The 15,331-nt window shown below is 38.4% G+C and overlaps 1 protein-coding gene across 1 annotated transcript in view; it reads left to right on the top strand.

Moving 5' to 3' along the window:
* The window catches only part of LOC139717753 (vacuolar protein sorting-associated protein 18 homolog), a 35,333-nt gene extending 23,218 nt beyond the window's left edge, over nt 1-12,115 (top strand). The window contains 5 exon segments of the mRNA XM_071629259.1: nt 4,584-4,705; nt 6,100-6,148; nt 6,150-6,218; nt 9,590-9,792; nt 11,582-12,115. Of these exon segments, the coding sequence (XP_071485360.1) occupies nt 4,584-4,705; nt 6,100-6,148; nt 6,150-6,218; nt 9,590-9,792; nt 11,582-11,645 (507 nt within the window). The 3' untranslated portion in view covers nt 11,646-12,115.
* The last annotated feature ends 3,216 nt before the right edge of the window (nt 12,116-15,331 follow it).

Here is a 15,331-nt window from a genome sequence, read left to right as displayed (position 1 = left end):
ATGATTGGACTGTTGGCCTTTTCCGTGGGGCATGAGCACAAAGTTAAAACTGTGAGTGTAGTGTTCAGTCTATTTTTTCCTTCTCTTTTTTTTTCTTACATTTACATGTTTGCTTTGGTGTAGGCTAGACATGCACTAGACATACAATGCATTGTTCCAGTAAATGAGTGTTTTACATTCCAGTGGGTTTAAACACAAAGAAGAGAAGCGTCTTCAATAATTGAAGCCACACACCAATTAAAGGGTGTTATGCACTGTGTATCTGCCCCCTTCAAGGGCCTCATTCATGAGAAAGATTAGTATTCAAACTTCCTCTTACTCAACAAAGTGCAGAAAATTAAGATTGTAACTGGGGGGGGGGGGGGGGGGGAATTAAGCATTCATATGAGTCCACTGCGACATTGCAGCATATAAAAACAAGGGAATTAGCCGATGGCACAGCTGTAAAATCCCAACATTCAGTTTAAAAGTTCACAACATTCTGTTCTAATGTTCTTGATACATGGCTCCAAACATTGAAATGTGTTATATTTGCCTTTGATTGTCTGCCCCTCCCTCTTCCCCCACCCCTCCATAGGCACAGTGAGCTTTTATCTCCCCCACCCCCTCCCAACATGCAATCCTGAAGCCCACCATCCCTGCTGTCTTAGCTGCTAATCTTCTTAAGGGCAGTCATTTTGAATATTAAATCTTCCTCTTTGGATGTTTGTGAGAGGGTTACCCTTCAAACCTCAATATCACCTTAAATGAGAATGGTGTTAGCCCAAATTCACATGGCACTATGAAGTCAATACCAGAGCCAGAAAACCAGAATCCTATCCCCACCCCCATCCCCTCCCTTCCTTGGATTCATGTCACAGATGTGTCCTTGTCTTGTTTCAATGAATAGCTGTTTTTTTTATGTTCGTATGACATGATCACGTCTTGTGTACATGACACCCATTATCTTAAACGATTGACACTTAATTTTGCTTTGTCTTCACAGTTCACATTCTGCTTGATTGACAATGAATAAAATATTATTTTCCTGACCTCCTCCACACATCCCTGCGTCATATATACAAAGAATCACCTTGTGCTATTGTATGCTATTCATGTTCGTTGTGTTTGCTTCCCACACACTTCAGTGTAAATTGTTCATGTGAGTTGTGCTTTTAGGACTGCGCTTCTCAACGTCTTCTAACCCAAGGCCCATTTTGGCTCCTGCAAAGTTTTGGGAGGCCCAGTTACATGAGTACAGTGTAGACTGAATCCAAGTCTTTTTTATTTTTATTTTGGGAAGACATTGCAGTCCACTTGCAAGAGTTTCATGGCCCACTGGTTGAAAAGCATTGCTTTGGGAAATCCACTTGTTTTGTCAGTGGCTTCTGCATATACAACAGTTTTTTATCTTTTTATTTTGATATTTGCTCATCATTGTTAGTGTTTCTTAAAGTGGGTTTCAAAAGATTAAAAAATCCCTTTCTTTAAAGCCCTTGGCTGTTCAGGTCTAAAAGTCTGTTTTCATAGTAGAGTGTTCAAAAGTATCCAAGTTGCTGAATAGACCAGTTTGCATTTAGGCTTTGGTTCAAATTGACTCCAAGTTTTAAACCATAGAGACAAAACAGTTGTATAGCTAGATATCACCGCTTGTGTAATCCAGCTGGCTTTTATGTTAACAAGCTCCCTTGACTGTTAAGAATGTTCTTCACTGCAATGCAAAGTAACCGTTCAGTTGCTTGCTTTCCAGGACGTTGCACATTACAACTCTGTGTCTCATTGAATTATTTTTTGGCTTCACCACAAGGTGTTGCCGGAGGCATTATGTTTTTGCTGTGGCAGATCCAGGCGGGGGTGCACCGGGCACGCACCCCTTTTATTTTTTGTTAAAACAAAAGAAATAATAAGAAAAATTGGGGTGGGGTGCATGCACCCCCCCCCCCCTTAATTTTCTGGATCTGCCCCTGTTTTAGGTTGTCCATCCTTACGTCTGTAATCCATTTTTTGGACAGTAAAAGATACAAAATGTTGGAGGAAGCTGTGCTTATCAACTTTTGGGTGCATATGCTCAAGGTCAAAGTTCAAATGTCGAGGTAAAAAAAAATCACAAGATTTCACTGACTTTCCCATATTTCTACAATGTCAGAAGGTATTTTCTTGAAACTTAATGTATACTTGTATTACCAGGTGAAGATTCACTATAGAAAGTTTTGGGCCATGGAGTCAAAAGGTCAAATGAAAATGCTAAGATTTAAATTTTTCCCTCCATATTTCTGAAAAGGCATAGGTTATCTTCATGAAAGTTAGGACATATGCATATACTGCCTATCAAAGATCTTCTAGCGGAGTTTGGGGTTATTGGGTCAAAGATCAAATGTCAGGTGAAATTGCTAAAATTCTGTTGTTTAATGCTGAAATTACACTTTTTCTCCATACCTTTGAAATTACTCAGTGCTTACACTTACTTAAACTGGGTATATACCTGTACATGCATACTACGCATGATTCTGTAAGGAATGGGCTGTGGGGTCAAAGGTTATCAAAGTGATAATGTTAAAATGTCACTATTTTTTCTCATGTTTTGAAAATAGCACAAAGTATTGCAGTTATATTCATACATTACCAATTATTGGTTATTTTAAAGAACATGTGAGCCATGGGGTCAAAAGTCAAGTGAAATTGCTCAAATTCCCAAATTCTTGGTCTTTGAAACAATTTAGCCATCAAAATCAAATCTGGTTCAATGAATGTATGTAAACACTCATCATATTTGAGGTTGTGTCACCACAAGCTTTCATACATGTCATTTCAGTGTTACCAATCATGGGAAATGCTCGTCTCACACTGTCAAGATGTACAACTTTTTTAACCTATGGGAGATTGATGCGACATGGCAGAGGCATACCAGTTGCCATAGCGACATGTCTGATTTTCATTTGACCTATACAGTATCTGGTTATGCCCAGAATGTAACTTTGAAATGGCTTATTTACAGCTAATAGTGAAATTCATGGAGGATTGTGTTTTCCTCTCAGACTGGGATATTTTAGTTTTTCATTTGTGTGAGATTTTGTGCTGATTCAGTGAATTTTAGCAGTGCCATCTGTGTACAAATAGTGAAATGTCATGAGTGCGATGGTACAAGATTTTGCACAAGGTGAAAGATAGAGGCACTCTATTGAACGAGGCGAAATGAGTTGAGTAGTGGATCTCATATACAACATCTCGGATTTCAACAGGTATGGTCCACACAGATCATTGAATTTAGCACAGAAATGGCAACCATTTTCCTTGAAAGGCGACTGAGTAACACAGTCATAGTCAGCCGTGTAGACATATATGCGAAATCGATGGGTGGAAGAATTTTACAAAAGTGAGTGAGAAAATATGCACTTGTAAGTGCACTTGTAATTGTTGAGTGCGCATGGCGATTGTTTGTTTATTGTGACATCAGAACCATGCAATGGCATGAATAATTCGGGTCACTTGTGAATTTAACATGGGAGTCAATAGAAATTGATTGCACCAGCCATGCAATGTCCATTTATGCTTGCAAAAGAATTGCACGACTGACAGAAACAGCATGTGATGGTACTTTTATCTGTATGTCACACGGTGGGCAATCAACCAGGCGGATGGCTACATTCTTTTTAGGTGTTATATAAATATCATGTAAGATGTGTAGGGAGATTTAGAGGTGCAAATGTAATACTGCCAAGATGATTTTAATACACCTGCAGCACAATTTCCCCAGGACATGATTAAACAAAATAATAACCATCTCCTTGTAGTAACAGCTCTTCAACCAGTTGAAGACAAGTCCCGAGTATACTCTGGCAAGTGCCTATGGGAAATGCATGTTGTAACGAAATTAGCCCATTCTCAATGGGTTAAAGGTCTCCCAACCTTAGTGCCTGTCATATCTTTATACAGACAATATAACTCTATACACTCTTCCCACTTTTCCATGTGTTATGTGTGTGTGTGTGTGCATGTTCATGTGTGTGTGTGTGTGTGTGTGTGTGTGTGTGTGTGTGTGTGTGTGTGCAGGCAGGGGTGGGTTCTACGTGTGTAGAGGGGTTTCACATGCAGGAGACAGGGTTGAGGGATTGGTGGTTAGGGTAGATGAAGGGGCATGGATAGTTCAGTTGGTAGATACAGCAAGTACACATGTGTGTTAAATGTTTCTGTTTTGCATGAGAAAATCAGATATAAGTAGGTTAGGGTTATAAGTCAGAAAAAATACAGAATTTGTTTGATCATTTGAAATATGATTTATGGGATTTTAGTTTATTGCAGGCTATGGTGTCATGCTGTCTCGTCATGTGTGTATTTTGTGCAATTAATCAGATGATAATGAGTTTGGTCAAGATGATCAAAGTAATATCTTATTGCAAGACTTAGGTCTAGTTTTGTATTGTGTGACTGTTGCATACATATTTCTAGGTTTTTGTTGAAGTCTCTTTGAATTAATCTGCATAACATCACTGTTTGTTTCTTTGTTTTCATTTTATTGTGAGTACAAGCAATGATGACATAAAACAAAAATTGAATAAGGAATATCATTTTTAAAAAGTGTGTCTGTGTGTATGTCCTATCCACAGGATGCTATTTGCAGCTCCCTTGCAGACTACAACCAGCACATTGAGGCCCTGAAGGCGGACATGGAGGATGCGTCAGAGAGCGCCAAAGCCCTGCGTGCCGATATCCAGGAAACCAGAAACAAGTAAGCCGCCAACCTTGACCTTTTCCATTCACCCATTTTATTTTTCTCTGTTTTTTTGTTGGTGGAACTGATTAGCATTGGAAGACCTTGGGCTGGTAGCTGATGGATGGGGAGATAATTTTTTTTTTAAAATGGAAGCGACGGTCTTCTGTTATGCGGTGGAGCAGAATGAACCTTTATGATGTGGATGATCGGATGAATGGATTAATGATTTGTCAACATTCCACATCTAATGTAAGGCAAGTACTCTCGAGTACAACTGCAGAACACACCATTTGCACCTTTCTGTCTGTCTCTCATCATAAAATGATGAAGGATGTGTTGAATTGGATACTGTATATAGTTGTGATGTTTGTCAAAACTGCTCAGGGAAGCAGAGTGGGGTTGAAAGATGGTACCAGTATTACCTCATCGCTGGGATGACAAGACTGTGTATCCCAAATTTTGGTGTAAATCACTCCTTTTATTAAAAGTGATTATGAGAAGATAAGTAGAGTGATGTTCTGTCCAAATCCTTGCTGTCTTACCCCCTCCCCCCCCCCCAAAAAAAAAAAAAAAAAAATGAAGCCACCATGGCATGTCAAAGGAAAGGTGTTCCCATTTGTTACAGTGCTTAGCTGCCATATTATTTCTTCACTCTCCTGAAATATGACATTTTAGAGAAAAGAGGTTTTGCAATACATTGGTTTATAAATAGATCAGTCATGTAAGAAGATGCATGGAATTTACAATTGTATGACCAATGATTAGTTCCAAGCCATGCCCATTTCTCAGTCACAATGTGATTTCATCCATCAAAATCTTCCTGGGGTAAAAGCTAGAGAAAGACTTGATGGACCTGGTAAGAAGTCATGAAATCTGCACCAAATAAGAAAAGGAGACTTACACAATTTGCCAAATTGAGAGAAAAAAATGTCAACTTCCAGAATATGTTACTTATATAGACATATTTGATAATTCTTCAACAGGAATAGTGGTATATGAGCAAAATAGGGCTCAAGCCAAATATTTTGTATTTGACCCCATTCAAGATGCAGCACCAAAGCACAGAATTGTCATTTCTGGGGGTCAATGTTATGAAAGAGAGTTTGGTTTGGTTTGGTTTGGTTTGGTTTGGTTTGGTTTGGTTTGGTTTGGTTTGGTTTGGTTTGGTTTGGTTTGATTTGATTTGTGTACTGCATTTCTTTACAAGTATATCAATGCTCAGCATTTTCATTAGCATCGTACAAATATGGCATTACAGCGTGATATGACTATTTTCAACAATTTTCCTTTAGCTGTATTTCTGTCATTCGCAATCTTCCGACAGACAAATCAAATGTGAATATTCTCATTTTCAATTCATGGAATATCACCCCCTCACCTTCTGCTCACCCCCCGTCTTAAACACACAGGTACGGCATAGTCAGTGGACAGCAGAAGTGTGCTTCCTGCAATTTCCCATTTACTCACGCGGTCTTTCTACCTCTTTCCCTGTGAGCACATGTTCCATGCTGACTGTCTCATCACTGAGGTAAAATGCTGATCTTAAAGGGGAACTCCAGTCCATAATGTCATAACTTCCTTACTTTTCATCTGCTTTCAGTCAAATTTTTACAATTGAACTCGTAAGATTTTACTCTTTTTTATCAGACTGCTGTATACGCCATATATTTTGCAAGTCTAAATTTTCGCGAATCGGGAATTCCCGACGATTTCGCGAGTGGTTAAATTCGCGATTGTGGAGTCTTGTACTGAATGGAGAAATGTACATGCGTATGTCACATCCACATCGGGATCAGACTCAATATTTCGCGTGTCTTTAATTTCGCGAATAGCGCCCGACTTGCTAAATTCGCGAAATAAAAGCCTCGCGTAATATTCGGGCGTATACAGTAACTTATGCTTGGACTAAATTTCCCCCCTTTAAATCTTGCCTGTAATGACTGTTTCATGTGCATATACTGTACTTATACTATGCAAAAACATATACATATACATAGACATATGCATATGGATATACTTGAACTTCAGTATTGTTATCAACAAGTAGGTTGTAACTTGTATTGTAACTTGTCTCTGTGCAAACAACAAAGAGAAACATGTCTGGAATTCAGAGTGGATTTCTCTTTGTGTTCAGAAACAATCGGTTGTTATTAAAAAAGCAACAGCCAGAGCTAGACAAAAGACCCCGTCGGCACAGATTTGCTCTAAACTTGGTGGGTGTTGACACACATTGTTGGTCTGGTTTGGTTAATTTCTGTAGTACATAATAATCTCCGTGACATTTGAACGGATCTCCCCCCCCCCCCCCCCCCATACCAATCTGCATTGCAGTTCAACCCTAATGTAACCAGGTCAGGCTATTTAGGTAGATGATAGAGCTGGAGAGGGCCTCCCAGGCCCCCTCCCCCTTCAGATCTCGGCCGTCAACTGCACAATCACGACAAATGTTGACACACACATGGCCTGTGAAGTAATCTACAAAAATATGAAGTTGATTGTTAAAATGCTAAATTATGTTATTTATGCATAAAACCAGACTATGTGCTCTAAATCACTATAAAATAAAGCTCCAAACAGGCACATTTTTGTATAGATATTCTTTCTAGTGTCCTTCACAAATGTAAGGGAAAAAAAATGCGTCTTCAAAAAAAAATCTTATGTATTTTATTGTTTTTCAGAATTTCTTATGTATTTCTATGTTTTTTTACTTTTTGTTTTTCATTATTTTTTGATGAAATTTGTCTGCAACATTATTGCAAGCAAGAAAATATGTTATTGATTGATTTTAATCTATAAACCCAAAAAATAATCATGCTTTCATGAATTTGACTGTGAGCACGATTTGCGTTGAAATAGAACGTGAATTCACATTTTTGAGCATTTTTCAGTCCGACATGCATGTACATATTTATGTGTAACTTCGGAACTGCGTGCTCAGGGGTTGCAAATTTGGTGTCAAAAGATGTGGGAGACTTGAAAGAAACCCCCCACCCCCACCCCACCCCCCTGGCCTTGTTAGGGTCAATAAAGGGGTATAAAGGAAATCAATTGTGTTATTTGATGGTCTGTATGTTTACCACCAATTGCAAAGCCTTGTGGACTGGCCTACTTCCGGGGCTCATATCCCACCGTTGGAGCCAGCATATGTGCATGTGTTACTTCTTTGAAAGGCATGTGACAATGATAATCTGGTGCATTACTATAATAGTGGAGATGGGGGGTAATAGATGTTTCACTCTGTATATGGTACCAAATATGATGATAGGTTCATGTATGGCATCGGTAGCACGGCACTGTAACTAATATGACAAGAAGCTAAGGAACTCAAAGCACCAAGACTTTTTCATTGACTGAGCCACAATGCCACATAACTGAAATAGGTTGTGCATTTGTTTTTTGTTTTGTTTTTGTTCTTTGTTTAATAATGATAATAATTGTCAGTTCTTAGAATGCATAATACCATAAGATTACAAAATTAATGAAAACAAAATCAATCACATATTTCTCTATTCAAACATGTGATCAACAATTATCAAAAAGGTGAGTTTTTAACACAGATTTGAATTTATCAAAATCCGTAATGCATCTAACACTGAGAGGGAGATTATTTCTGGTCAAATGGTGGAGATAATTACGTAGGGCAGCTATGTTGGTCACATGAAGTAACTGTAATATTTCTGTCCAAATGATTGGCAGCTCTGATGAACAGGGATGACATCCTTAAAGCAAAAACCTGGATTTAGGCCCTGGTGGTATCAAAGTTCAGGCCCTTTCTTGTACAAAGTAGATTCATTTTATAGATTATTTCAGGCACTCTCTTTCATTCTAACTGGCATTCCTGTGATGAAGCTCACAGGCATCTTTTTCCATAGGTCCAAGGAATGATCAAGGCTGCCTTACAATTATGTACACAGGTACAAGAAATACTGTACTCGCTGAACGCTGGAATAAGCTGTTAAATGCGTGGAATATTGTCATTTGATTCGCCCTCTCCCAAACCTAGGTGGCTAAGTTTGGTACACTGAAGGTTATACAGTCCAACCTCTCCTATCCGGACATGTTGGGACCGGCGCTAATCCGGATAAGGGATTTGGCCGTATATGGGAGACTCAATGTTTAATACACGCAGCTGCCGAAGAATGATCGCCTGTACCGTGTCCTGATGTAATTTTTGAAAAGTTTTCTGTCCATGTTCTGACAGTGATTTGGGGGTAGTGAATGTCTGAATGCATGTTATTTAGATGGAAGTTAAATATAAAATGTATGTTAATTATGTTGAGAATAATATGTAATGTAATTCATGTCAGTTTGTGTAGGGATTTTGTTTTGGTTTGAAATCTCCTTTTCCCCATAATTATTACATTAAAAAAAAAAAGAAATCACGCCAAGTTCGCATCAGGATAATAGAGAGATCCGGATAAAGGGCGGCCGGATAGGAGATGTTGGACTGTATCTTCACCCTCTTTGTTACAAGCTGATGCATTGTATGGTTTGTTTTTGTGTTTGGTTACAGTATTTGCTCTTTGTCATAGTGCCAAAGGGTGACCCAGTCAGAAGTACTATGAATTGTACACAGGCAAAGAACTATGGAGAACTAGGCGTATCAGGGCGGCAATTACCCCCCCCCCCCCCCCCCCCCCCCCCCCCCGGCTAAATACTGGTTAGTGGTAAAGTTAGAGTAAAGATTAGGGTTAGGGTTAGGTTTACGGTTAGGAGTTAGGGTTAGGGTTAGGATTAGGTTCAGGATTAGGATTAGGGCCAGGGGAAGGGTCTGGGGTAATTGCCCTAGACCCGAACCAGGAGATAGTATCTAGTAGATTCGACTGGTATAAAAAGGGATAACATGGAATATTTTGAAGTCTTGAACAATGGACCCTGATCTCTCTCTCTCCTCACTAGGTCCAGCCTCATTTGATTCCAGCAAAGAGGATACAAATGAGTGAGATCCAATCTCAGCTCAGTGCCCTACAGTCACAGCGCCCTCAGACTTCAACAGCCTCCGCCGAGGGCACCACAAAAAGGGAGGAGATGGACCGGCTGCGCAATGAGCTAGATGACATCGTTGCAGCAGAGTGCGTCTACTGCGGCGACATCATGATAGGGTGAGTTCGCCCTGCAATGGGCTCAGCGGTAGAAGGACGCAATGACAGCGTTCTTGGTTTGTCTTGAAATAGGTTTTTTGGTCTTAGGCTGCATATATCTGACTTGAGAGAGAGAATTACATTCCAAAACACCTTTCGAATGGCATTTACGAATGTGGTTTCAAACGCGATTCTCAGGGTACTGCATTTATTTAGCAATCATATAATCATGACACTAAAGTCGTCACTGCGCAGCTACTTTGCACCGTTTGTCCCTGGAAGTAGAGGTCAACCGATGCACACACTTTTGTAACTGACAGCGTTTACAGCATACTGGAAGTTGACCGTGGCAGCTCAGAGAAACGCGTTTCGAAATGGCATTGCATTTATCTACCCACAGAAGGCAGTCCTGGTCTCAAACACGTTTCAAATCGCCCTTTGAATGTCGTTTCAAATTGGTGTTTCTAAACATGTTTGAAAACATAGTTGCAGTTATCTATCGCCCAAAAATGCCTCAAACACGCGTTTAGGATCGTAATTATGCCTCAGAAAATTTTTAGATAAACGCACCCTTAATGAGCTCTTGAACTGATGCAGAAGGTGGACAAATCTACAGCCTTCATTGAATCGTGCCACACTTTAACTCTGCCTTTCGGACCAGTCGGGAGTGTACCTTGTAGATTTCTGTGCCCAAATGAGTGAATTCTTGCATCGAGTTTGCATTTTAATAGCAACTGATTGATGAATTGCCCTTCATCGACATAAATAAGCACTGATTATTCAGTGTTCAGTACAGTGGACTCCCGTTATAACTAAGTCCTCAGGACCAGCAGTTTTCTTTCGTTATATCAAAATTTCGTTATAGCCGAATTGATAAACAATACCAAACATAGAGCTGATAATGTTGTGGCCTGAATTTTTACTTCATTGTAACCGGAATTTCGTTATAACCGTGTTTGTTATAACGGGAATGCACTGTAGTAGCCATGACAAAAAAATAAAAATCACAGGCATACATGCTTAGGTTGGTGACATGATACTGAATAATCCGTGCTTGTTTACATAGATGGAAGGGCAATTTTTCAATCAGTAGCAATATATTTTTGTGTGTTTGCTTATTTGTTTGTTTGGTAGAGTGAGACTAATGCTGGCCCATTAGTTGGAAATGGTTATGTTTGGCCCCAATACGCATTTTAGTTCCCAACCATGTCATTTTCCTTTTGCGTGAATAGAGTTCTTGCTGCACCCCTACCCACCTCCAAGATTATTATTATTATTTTTTTTTTTAAGGAAAGAAATCTTGGCTATGGGCCTGGGTGCATTTGTTAAGCTTATATAAAGTCTGTTTGGGGAGGCAAGGGGAATTTTATGATTACACTGCATATTATGTTTCCATTTAAAAACTGCCAAAGATAAATTTGTCGTTTTTTTCTTTTTGAAAACAAACAAACAAGCAAACAGATACAATCAATGCAATAGATCATCTTCTTGGTACAAAGTTCTTCATTTTGTTCCTTTGTTTTGATTAGGAATTTTAACATTTTTTTTTGTGAGGAGCAAAAATTTGATAATGAAGGTACTAAAGCAAAGAAGGTTCACTTAGACCTTCTCTTTTATCTACATCCCATAGAAAGATAGACAAACAGATAAGTTATTTTATGTATGAATATATATAATCATATACTTTTTATAGTAATTATAAGTATAATATATTTGATTGATAGGATAATAGATAAAATGATCATTTGTTTATTTGTATCACTCAGTCATTATTTGTTTCCCTGTTTTTCCCCCTTTTTTTTCCCTCCAGATCCATTGATAAGCCCTTCATTGATAGGGATCAGTATGAAGCAGTTATGAAGAGCTGGGAGTAGATCTAGAAACTGATTTGGAAATTGAAGAAAGCTTGTTACAGCAGCAACACCAAAAGGGACCAGAGGGAAGAACTGAAATCTAAGGAAGACGTGGAACTGATAGTAAAGGTCTGAACACCATGCATCAATGGTGGTGGCATAAAGGAAAGAATTCAAAACAACAGCTTGGATTTCTCTGCGCTGAGTGTGCCTCGTATGCTAACTACATGTTGTGACAAAGGGTCCTCCACTTGAATGATGCAGAAGAATGCCCCTTGCTTGGCAGGCCATGTGTGTGTTCATTGCTTTGTTCAACTTGCAGAATGGCAAGAGCTTAAAGCATGACATTAATTTCAAGTTGCAGAATGTATCTGTCATTCCAACGCATTCAGAGTGGATTCATATGATTAAAAATTGCTTGAAAGCACACTTTGATGTTACACTATATCATACACAATTGATCAAGGCACAATTATGTCATAGATGAGAGATTTTCATGTGGGAGATTTCAATGTCATACAGCTGCCTCTGTAATCAGCTGTGTGAAGAAATACAGTGTGAATCGACGTTTCGAGAATGACCTTGAACAAGAAATGTGTGTAAAGAAAAGCTCCCAGGGTGTAGAACAATGACACGGTAAAACTTCAGAAATCGAGCAAAACATCATGGTAAAATGATTTAATGAGAGATTATGATGCTAGTGACGTGCATGAGAGCAGTCTCACAATTGTTGTTATGTAGCTCTGTAAGTCACTAAATTGAGATGTATGTGACAGCATTCGTGCAAAATTTCCAGAATCTCTATTTTTCCTTTCAGAGAAGAAAGGGGGAAAAACTAAGACATGAAAGAGAATTATCAAGCCAGAATGAACACATGATGTTAACCCTTACTACAGGTTCATCAATTGGCAAGCAAGCCAGAGCGTGTTCTTTACTGATTGGCAAAGTATCTGGAAACTGATTGTTAATGAGTAGAAATTAACAAATCCCCCCTGATCCCTGTCGTGTCACCTTGGCATTTTTTGTTGGACTTTGGACATTGGACTTTGTTATACCTGAGTGGGCTGACAATAACACAACTACGCTTGGATGAATTCCCGAATGCTGCTGATGAAAGACCTGAGCATGTGAAAGCTATGTGCCTGGACACAGAAGGGTTAAACGTGATGAAAGTACAGTGCAGGCAGCTCTGATTCATATTCTCTTTGAGTTCTGTTCCAGCTGTATACTGTAAAACATGATATGTGACCCTGCACCTCAAAACAAACAAAAAGTCGCCAGACATGAATTTTTAGTTAAGACCATATTCTGAAAGAGCAGACTTTAAGCTTTAAAATGATGTATAACTCAAATCAAATAGACTCTCCTAACCTATCTAAATATTGGAAAGAAAGCACAAACTCAGGAAAAGTGTGAACTGAGAAAACAGGCTCTGAAGTACAGTGTCTATTCAAGCGCTTTAATCTTTACCAAACCGTGCTGGCTGTGCCATGAATGGGACAAAAAACAGGAAGTAAACCACCAGAGTAACAACAATGAAGGGATTAATTCGCGGCATGAATTTTTTGCGAATTGGAGGCGACGGCCATTTTTGCGGCATGAAATTTTCGCGAACTGCCACTGGCATTCAGTGCCTATTGTGCAGACAAGAACTTTCGCGTGCATTTTAATTTCGCGAATCTTGGCGCTCGCGAAATTCGCGAAATTAAAATGCACGCGAAAATTCCTCGTTTTACAGTAACTGACACCTAGCTAAAGATGAGCAACACCAGAACAAAGTAAAGAACAAGTTTTCAGAGAGAGAGAATAGATGGAAGCTTCAAACAAACTTCTGTGCTCTCAGCAGAGTACTTGGCATAAGGATGGCTGCCACAAATGCGTATGTACAATATTTTCGTAACTTAATTTGCTGTTGCATAGAAGTATATTTACACTATGGACTCTTGTACATGTACTTCCCTGAATATTGCCATATAATATGGGCTTTTCAGTACACGTATTTCACTGGGTATTTATGTGCATGTATGTATTTGTTTTGTTTTTGTCTCCAGTTCCTGTTTTCGGTATCACAATATCTGTGCAATGTCTTTGTCATTGTTTTTTTTTTTTAATGACAACTAAGGAGTACAACTATCAAATATGAATAATTCTTCAATGCACATAAAAATGAGAACATTTTGCCTTTAAAGGGATCATATAGTTTTGGTTGAGACCTAATTTCAGGTTTCTTTTTTTTTTGTGAGATAATGAGAAACTTCTTATGAAACATGAAAGAGCATGCAATTCTATGAGGAATTCAACGTTTATTTAATGAAAATTGGCTTTGAAATGGCTGACATATCCAAAAAAGAGCGATTCTAATAGTGTAGGACCCACACTTTATTATGATCGCTTTGTTTTACTTTGTTTTTGGATGTTTCAGTCATTCCAAACCTGATTTTCATCAAATAAACTTTGAATTCCTCTTAAAATGGTATGCTCTGTACTATATCGTAAGTGTTTTCGTGGTATCTCGCAAAAAGTTAAAAGCCAGATTCTCATCTCCACCAATACTGTACCATCCCTTTAAGCACAATGGCAGCATGCAGAGAGAGGGAGAGGGAGGTACCTGTAGTCAAAGGAAGTTGGGTCAGTCCTGTATTTTTTGTTAGATATTCTAGATTTTTTTTTTTCTGATTGTGCACAACATAAAGCTATGGGAACTACTTTTGGTCATTAATCTTGTGATTTTGTTCAAATGTTATGATGCCAGTAGAGCACAGGATGGCATACTCTCATTCTTCATAAATGAAATGTTTTTTCCTTCTATTGCTGCAATATAGAATATATGTTTGTATACATGTATTTGTAACCAAGCAGGATGCCTCTATTTTCACTTTACAACTGCAGTAGTACATCGAAGATTCTCAGAAAAATAGAAAACCTGTGTATGACTGTTATATGTGCTGTCAGGAAATGAATTCATTATGAGCTCCCTTAGGGAGACATCATACAATGTATTGTATATCTAATGATAAAGTTTGATTTGTTTAAGATTTATTATGGTCTGATTTTATGTCAGTATTGTCTGGGGCAAATTATCTTGTAATAGGGTCCCATTTTTTCTCTCTCTTTTCTTTTCTTTTTCTTTTTAAAACAACAACTGCCAGGAAATTAAATTGAATCATTAAGTGTCCCTCAACTCTGGTTTTGTCTTATAATCCTAGATTACTGTATAAACCTCATTGTATTTTTTTTTTTTTTTTGCTTGTTTTTTATTTTCATGAATTTCAGGAGTTAAGTGTTATTCGCAAATTTTACAATATGCAAAAATATCAACTCTGATCACGACATGAATGCGACATACACATTCATTTATCTGTGTATTACTGTACTCCATGATCACGAATTTAATCACTCGTAAAATTGTCGGGAAGTGCCAATTAGAGAAAAATTTGACTCGCTTGTTATGATATGGGGTATACATTGTTTCTTATCTCGGAACTTTTCATGAGAAATTTGTGCTTCTAATAGTAGAATTCAATCAATCATACTATCAGTTATTCTGTGGGCATAAAAAAAAAACACCACTCTTTCCTGCTCAGAAACACTACAAGAAAGAAAACAGATTTCTGACTTTGAATGACCCATTCTACTACATCTGCTACATGAACCTGTATGTTCTCTTAGTGGAGGTAGAATTTTGGGAGCCACATTCCTATTTCTGA

Source organism: Diadema antillarum, unplaced genomic scaffold (genome assembly GCF_040938485.1).
Source record: "Diadema antillarum isolate AM-2024a unplaced genomic scaffold, OU_Dant_1.0 scf00000008, whole genome shotgun sequence".
Classification (NCBI taxonomy): domain Eukaryota; kingdom Metazoa; phylum Echinodermata; class Echinoidea; order Diadematoida; family Diadematidae; genus Diadema; species Diadema antillarum.
The sequence above is the reverse complement of the archived record's forward strand: the minus strand, read 5'-3'. Positions and strand labels throughout refer to the sequence as shown.